Below are 7500 nucleotides of genomic sequence, written 5' to 3' on the forward strand. Positions count from 1 at the left end.
CTGTCATTTACAAAAACACAATTCCCAGAACTAGATACAGAACGCTCAACCGAAATCCAGCAGGTATAGAGTTCTACAGATTACATTTGCAGATGTTTGCGTGTACATATACATGAATATTAACAAGTGAAACTTATTAGTACATAGGTAATCGTTTTTTATTTCGTATATTTTCATTTGTCTTGCTTATTTTACACTTTGGGTTTTTGCTGAGTTTTTTTTTCTTTAGAATATATTCTTTGTGGAAAATAGCGATTTTGACGTCTATATCTAGCATATAGACTGTCCACTTTTAGTGGTCAGTCCTTTAAATTTTGCATGTAAAAATATATATATACATATGTACATATATATGTATGTATAAATACGACAGGCTTCTTTCAGTTTCCATCTACCAAATCCACTCACAAGGTGCCACGCAGTGGAACTGAACCTGGAATCATGTGGTTGGGAAGCAAGCTTCTTACCACACAGCCACGCCTGTGCATATTAACGTAATTCTTAATTATTTTCCATTTAATTTACCATCTTTTTAATCACTGTTATTTTTGGCTTTTTTTAGCAGCTGATAAATGCCATCACAAAAGCAAAACCTACAAAACTGGCCAAATGTTTAAGGACGACTGCAACCTTTGTTTCTGTGGCGCAAACGGCGAAGTGAGTTGCACCAAGAAATTTTGCCATCCACCTCATGCAGGTAATTTGATTTTGTAATTATATTTCTTTCTGCAATTCAAACTCTGGCAGCTGATTGGCTGAGGGTTAGGGTATTGGCCTGCCAGCGCAAAAGTCTTGATTTTGGGTAATTTCTTTCTTTTTAATCAGCCCACATACGCCAGTGTCCCTATCTTCCATAACCCTTTAAAATTTAAACCAGCCATATCAGGCCTGAATATTCTACCTGCTTTACAATCAAACAACTAGCCATACCTGGCCTCTTACACCTGCCCCACAATGTCATTCTAACAATAAACAGTCACATCTTTGAAAACTTGATGCTATGGGAACGGAATGGAAGCACTCCGTCGGTTACGACGACGAGGGTTCCGGTTGATCCGAATCAACGGAACAGCCTGCTCGTGAAATTAACATGTAAGTGGCTGAGCACTCCACAGACACATGCACCCTTAACGTAGTTCTCGGGGATATTCAGCGTGACACAGAGAGTGACAAGGCCGGCCCTTTGAAATACAGGTACAACAGAAACAGGAAGTAAGAGTGAGAGAAAGTTGTGGTGAAAGAGTACAGCAGGGATCACCACCATCCCCTGCCAGAGCCTCGTGGAGCTTTTAGGTGTTTTCGCTCAATAAACACTCACAACGCCCGGTCTGGGAATCGAAACCGCGATCCTATGACCGCGAGTCCGCTGCCCAAACCACTGGGCCATTGCGCCTCCACTCTTGATGTTATGAGACAATGCATGATTGAATTCAAAACAACGTGATGGTGTAATGATAGAAGTATTTAACCAGATTAAAAGTCTGCTCTCTCTGCGTACTTTTAAGCTAACCCCCTGCAGCCGAAAACTAAATAGCATGGCTAAAATACATCTATAATATATTTCTTTATTGCCCACAAGTGGCTAAACACAGAGAGGACTAACAAGGACAGACAAAGGGATTAAGTCGATTACAACGACCCCAGTGCGAAACTGGTACTTTTATTTATCGACTCCGAAAGGATGAAAGGCAAAGTCGACCTCGGCGGAATTTGAACTCAGAACATAACGACACACGAAATACCTATTTCTATTTCTTTATTACCCACAAGGGGCTAAACATAGAGGGGACAAACAAGGACAGACAAAGGGATTAAGTCGATTACATCAACCCCAGTGCGAAACTGGTACTTTTATTTATCGACCCCGAAAGGATGAAAGACAAAGTTGACCTCGGCGGAATTTGAACTCAGAACGTAACGACAGACGAAATACCGCTAAGCATTCCGCCCGGTGCGCTAACGTGTCTGCCAGCAACTATATGCCCCAGTGGTGTTTGAGCAGAGGTTAAGGACGGATAAGAATTAATTCTATAATGCAATCGTTCTATTGTTCCATTCCCAAGTTTAATTCCAACTGTTGGCCAATTTGTCCCAAAGTTCTTATCTCAATGTAAAAGTAACAAAGTGAATGTTACTTATCTCCCCCTTGATCTCTGATGTCATCTGACAAACACCAACCAAGATGGCATGAACCAGCCACGCTTTACCTGCTAGAAATAGCAACCCAAATGCTTTTAAATCAGATCCCAATACTGGATGATTCGAGATCCAAGTGAAGGGCAGATTGTCAATCCCAGGATCACCCTGATTCCAAAAAGGTATAATATCTCTATGCAGAGCAACTGTAGACTTGATTGAGATACAGGGGTCTCAGACGGACGGACAGAATTTTGCTTTTATTAATATAGATTGATGTTGTAATATATATATATATATATATATATATATGTGTATATATATTTCCCATTAGTATGAGTAAGAATTTCATTTATGTCTTACGTATTTATCGCTGGGGAGGAGAAAATTCTTATGAATTAACTCTGAAATTGGGACCAATACGGTAATAACGGAATTTTTTAGAAATTTCTATCGGCTTATTTTGAGACGCACAAATTATAATGGTTAATGACAATTTGTCTATTTTCGGCATATTTGGCATTAGAATTTTTCTTTTACCCTTATTTTATAAGTTATATATATATATATATATATATATATATATCTGCATATGTATATGCATACACCATACACACATACATACATACATACATACATACATACATACATACACACACACACATTCTATACATACATACATGCATGCATACATACATACATACATACATACATGCATACATGCATGCATACATACATACATACATATTTATATATACATATATATATATATATATATATATATATGTATGTCCCGGGTTGATTCGGGGTTAACCACAGTAAATAAGGTACTCAATACATAGCAGAGTAAAATTAATTTATTATATAGAAGGAGCTTCTACAGGACTAGAACTGTTTCATTCAAGAGAAATCTTCAGGAAGCCTAGATTTCAGGCTTCCTGAAGATTTCTCTTGAATGAAACAGTTCTAGTCCTGTAGAAGCTCCTTCTATATAATGAATATATATATATATATATATATATATATATATATATATATATATATATACATTATATATACATATATGTATGTGCTGACAGGTTATTCTGGAGATGTTTGCCACCACAAAGGACAAGTCTACAAAGTCGGAGAAGCCTTCAAAGACGACTGCAACAGATGCTTCTGCGGTTCCAACAATGTCGTAGGATGCACCAAGATGCTGTGCCCACAACATGTCGGTAAGGGGACAAATAAAATTCTATCGTGTCTCAGTCTTCTGTGAATATTTCCATTCTTTTCTGGGGCTGTTTTGTCAGAATGAGGGGCTAAGTTGATGTCAACGGGTTTTTTTTAATTGACTACCACAAGGTATTTTGTCTGATATTCCGTAGAATCTGTTAATATTTCACCTACTACTACTGCTACTACTACTACACACACACACACACACACAAACACATACACACACATAGATATATATTTATACACATATATATAGATATACATGCACACACATAGCTGTACACATACATACATACATACACACACACACACACACATATATATATATATATATATATATATATATATATATATATAAGTTCAACAAAATTTAGATTCATATGAATATGGTACTTAAGTTAGATGCACTAGAATTTTGTATGGTGTTATCCATAAAAATTTGATGGGTGATTATAATCAAAATAAGCAACAAGAATATCTTCGTTGATATGGTACGATCGTTTCACGCTACATCATTTTATTAAACATTGTAAGTATAACAACAGTTTTAAAATGTTGAGCAATCATCAGCCATTTATAGAGGTTTTTCATTAATATATATTTTCATAATAATTGATAACATTATAGAGAGGGTAGATAAATGTGTATATATATATATATAAAACTAGCAGTATCGCCCGGCGTTGCTCGGGTTTGTGAGGGAAATAACTATATAAGCATTTTTAGTGAGTTATAGCAAAAAAATAGCAAAAAAATGCATTAAAAATGGAATAAAAAATGATGGTAATTTTGGTGTCTTCAAGCCATGAAGTCGTTGTTCTAAAAGAACGTTGGTCTCCTTGACAATGCTTTACGACGTTGATTTCCTTACACTCCCTCCCCACAGCTTCACGAGGGAGGGAAGAAGGGGGAGAAGCAAACAGGTGCAGGTGTGACCATGGACGCCAACTCCGCCGCCATCGACACACGAAAAATTATGCATTAAAATGGAATAAAAAATGATGTTAAATTATTTTTTAAATTGTAGACTCATCGTGGACGCGCACTAATACCCAGAAGGGCTCAATATGAATCACGACTATAAGATACCCGAATTTGGTTAAACTGCACCGCAAAATGTGGGAGTAGTTAGGAATCTAAATCGTAGGAGACAGACACCACACAACCTCTGTTTTATATATATATATATATATATATATATATATATATATATATATCACCATGATCTTTATCGTATTCCATTGCAGATTACAGTGACAGTGGTGTGTGTCATCACAAAGGTCAAGTTTACAAAGCTGGAGACAGTTTCAAAGACGACTGCAACTCATGTTTCTGTGGCGTCAATGGTATGGTAGCTTGTACTAGGATGCTGTGTCCACCACATGGTCACGTTGGTAAGGGAACAAATTCTAACATCTCTTGGTCTTCTGTTTATATTTCCGTTCTTTTCTTGGATTGTTTTGCAAGAATATTAAGTTGGCCACAGCACACAGTTTTCAAAAAACTGAAGAATGAGGGGCAAAACTGATTTCAATAGGATTTTGAATTGAGAACCAAAGAAGAGGACGAAACTATCATAAGATATTTTGTCTCAAATTCCCCCAAATCTGCTAATATTTTACCGACTATCATCATCATCATCGTTTAACGTCAGTTTTCCATGCTAGCATGGGTTGCACGGTTCAACTGGGGTCTGGGAAGCCAGAAAGCTGCACCAGGGCCCAGTCTGATCTGACAGTGTTTCTACGGCTGGATGCCCTTCCTAACGCCAACCACTCCAGGTGAGGCTGGCAAACAGCCACAATCGGATGGTGCTTTTTACGTGCCACCAGCATGGGGGCCAGTCGGGGCAGCGCTAGCAATGGCCATGTTCGGATGGTTCTCTTCCGTGCCACCGGCACTGGTATCACAGCTACAATTTCCATTGATGTTGATCGATTTTGATTTTGATTTTGATTTTGATTGTCACTTGCCTCAACAGGTCTTCACAAGTAGGGTTTGTGTCACAAGACACAAATCCTGTGTGTGAGAGTATATATATATACACACACACACACACACAATGGGATTCTTACAGTTTCTTTCTTCCAAATCCATTCACAAGGCATTGACTGGCCCGACGCTATAACAGAAGACATTTTCCCAAGGTGCCATGCAGTGGTACTGAACCCAGAACCATGTGGTTTGGAAGCAATAAATAATAAATTTCTTTTGGTGTCTGTCCACAAACCTACTCAAAGGACTTTGGCTGGCTACAGTAGAAGACACTTGCCCAAGGTGCCATGCAATAATAGTAACTGAACTCAAGGCCACATGATTGAGGATAAATTTTTTTAACCACACATCCATACGAAATAATGCCTCCATTTATGGACTGAGATACAGGGGTCTCAGACGGACAGACAGAATTTTGCTTTTATCAATATAGATTGATGTTATAATATATATATATATATATATATATATATATATATATATATATATATAATATATATATATACTAGCAGTATCGCCCGGCGTTGCTCGGGTTTGTAAGGGAAATAACAGTATAAGCATTTTTAGAGATGTAAAGTATAATAGCCATCTCAATATGGCTAACCACAAAGGGGGGTGTTACTGTAGCTTTTTACGTTCTGAGATTTAATAATACATTTTTAGAGAGTTACTTCCCTTATATAACCAAGCGAAAATGCATTAAAAATGCGGAAAAATTATGGCAAATTTTTTTAAATCGTAGTCTCATCATAGACGCGCACTAATACCCAGAAGGGCTTAATATGAATCACGACTATAAGATACCTGCTTTTGGTTACACTGCACCACAAAATGTGGGAGTAGTTAGGAATCTAAATCATAGGAGACAGACAGCACACAAACTCTCTTTTATATATATAGATATATATATATATATCACCATGATCTTTATCGTATTCCATTGCAGATTACAGTGACAGTGGTGTGTGTCATCACAAAGGTCAAGTTTACAAAGCTGGAGACAGTTTCAAAGACGACTGCAACTCATGTTTCTGTGGCGTCAATGGTATGGTAGCTTGTACTAGGATGCTGTGTCCACCACATGGTCACGTTGGTAAGGGAACAAATTCTAACATCTCTTGGTCTTCTGTTTATATTTCCGTTCTTTTCTTGGATTGTTTTGCAAGAATATTAAGTTGGCCACAGCACACAGTTTTCAAAAAACTGAAGAATGAGGGGCAAAACTGATTTCAATAGGATTTTGAATTGAGAACCAAAGAAGAGGACGAAACTATCATAAGATATTTTGTCTCAAATTCCCCCAAATCTGCTAATATTTTACCGACTATCATCATCATCATCGTTTAACGTCAGTTTTCCATGCTAGCATGGGTTGCACGGTTCAACTGGGGTCTGGGAAGCCAGAAAGCTGCACCAGGGCCCAGTCTGATCTGACAGTGTTTCTACGGCTGGATGCCCTTCCTAACGCCAACCACTCCAGGTGAGGCTGGCAAACAGCCACAATCGGATGGTGCTTTTTACGTGCCACCAGCATGGGGGCCAGTCGGGGCAGCGCTAGCAATGGCCACGTTCGGATGGTTCTCTTCCGTGCCACCGGCACTGGTATCACAGCTACAATTTCCATTGATGTTGATCGATTTTGATTTTGATTTTGATTTTGATTGTCACTTGCCTCAACAGGTCTTCACAAGTAGGGTTTGTGTCACAAGACACAAATCCTGTGTGTGAGAGTATATATATATACACACACACACACACACAATGGGATTCTTACAGTTTCTTTCTTCCAAATCCATTCACAAGGCATTGACTGGCCCGACGCTATAACAGAAGACATTTTCCCAAGGTGCCATGCAGTGGTACTGAACCCAGAACCATGTGGTTTGGAAGCAATAAATAATAAATTTCTTTTGGTGTCTGTCCACAAACCTACTCAAAGGACTTTGGCTGGCTACAGTAGAAGACACTTGTCCCAAGGTGCCATGCAATAATAGTAACTGAACTCAAGGCCACATGATTGAGGATAAATTTTTTTAACCACACATCCATACGAAATAATGCCTCCATTTATGGACTGAGATACAGGGGTCTCAGACGGACAGACAGAATTTTGCTTTTATCAATATAGATTGATGTTATAATATATAT

At 38.2% G+C, this 7500-nt stretch overlaps 1 protein-coding gene across 5 annotated transcripts in view; it reads left to right on the forward strand.

Annotated features, from left to right (window-relative positions):
- Positions 1-7500, forward strand: part of LOC115225755 (kielin/chordin-like protein) — a 14910-nt gene that overhangs the window by 4490 nt on the left and 2920 nt on the right. For 2 of the 5 annotated variants that reach the window (XM_029796699.2, XM_036514444.1), the window contains exons 2-5: positions 563-697; positions 3216-3353; positions 4605-4751; positions 6299-6445. In XM_029796699.2, coding sequence (XP_029652559.1) covers positions 563-697; positions 3216-3353; positions 4605-4751; positions 6299-6445 — 567 coding nt within the window. The remainder of the gene's footprint in view (positions 1-562; positions 698-3215; positions 3354-4604; positions 4752-6298; positions 6446-7500) is intronic. The other 3 variants (XM_036514445.1, XM_029796700.2, XM_029796701.2) reach the window with 3 other exon arrangements.

Source organism: Octopus sinensis, linkage group LG28 (genome assembly GCF_006345805.1).
Source record: "Octopus sinensis linkage group LG28, ASM634580v1, whole genome shotgun sequence".
Classification (NCBI taxonomy): Eukaryota; Metazoa; Mollusca; class Cephalopoda; order Octopoda; family Octopodidae; genus Octopus; species Octopus sinensis.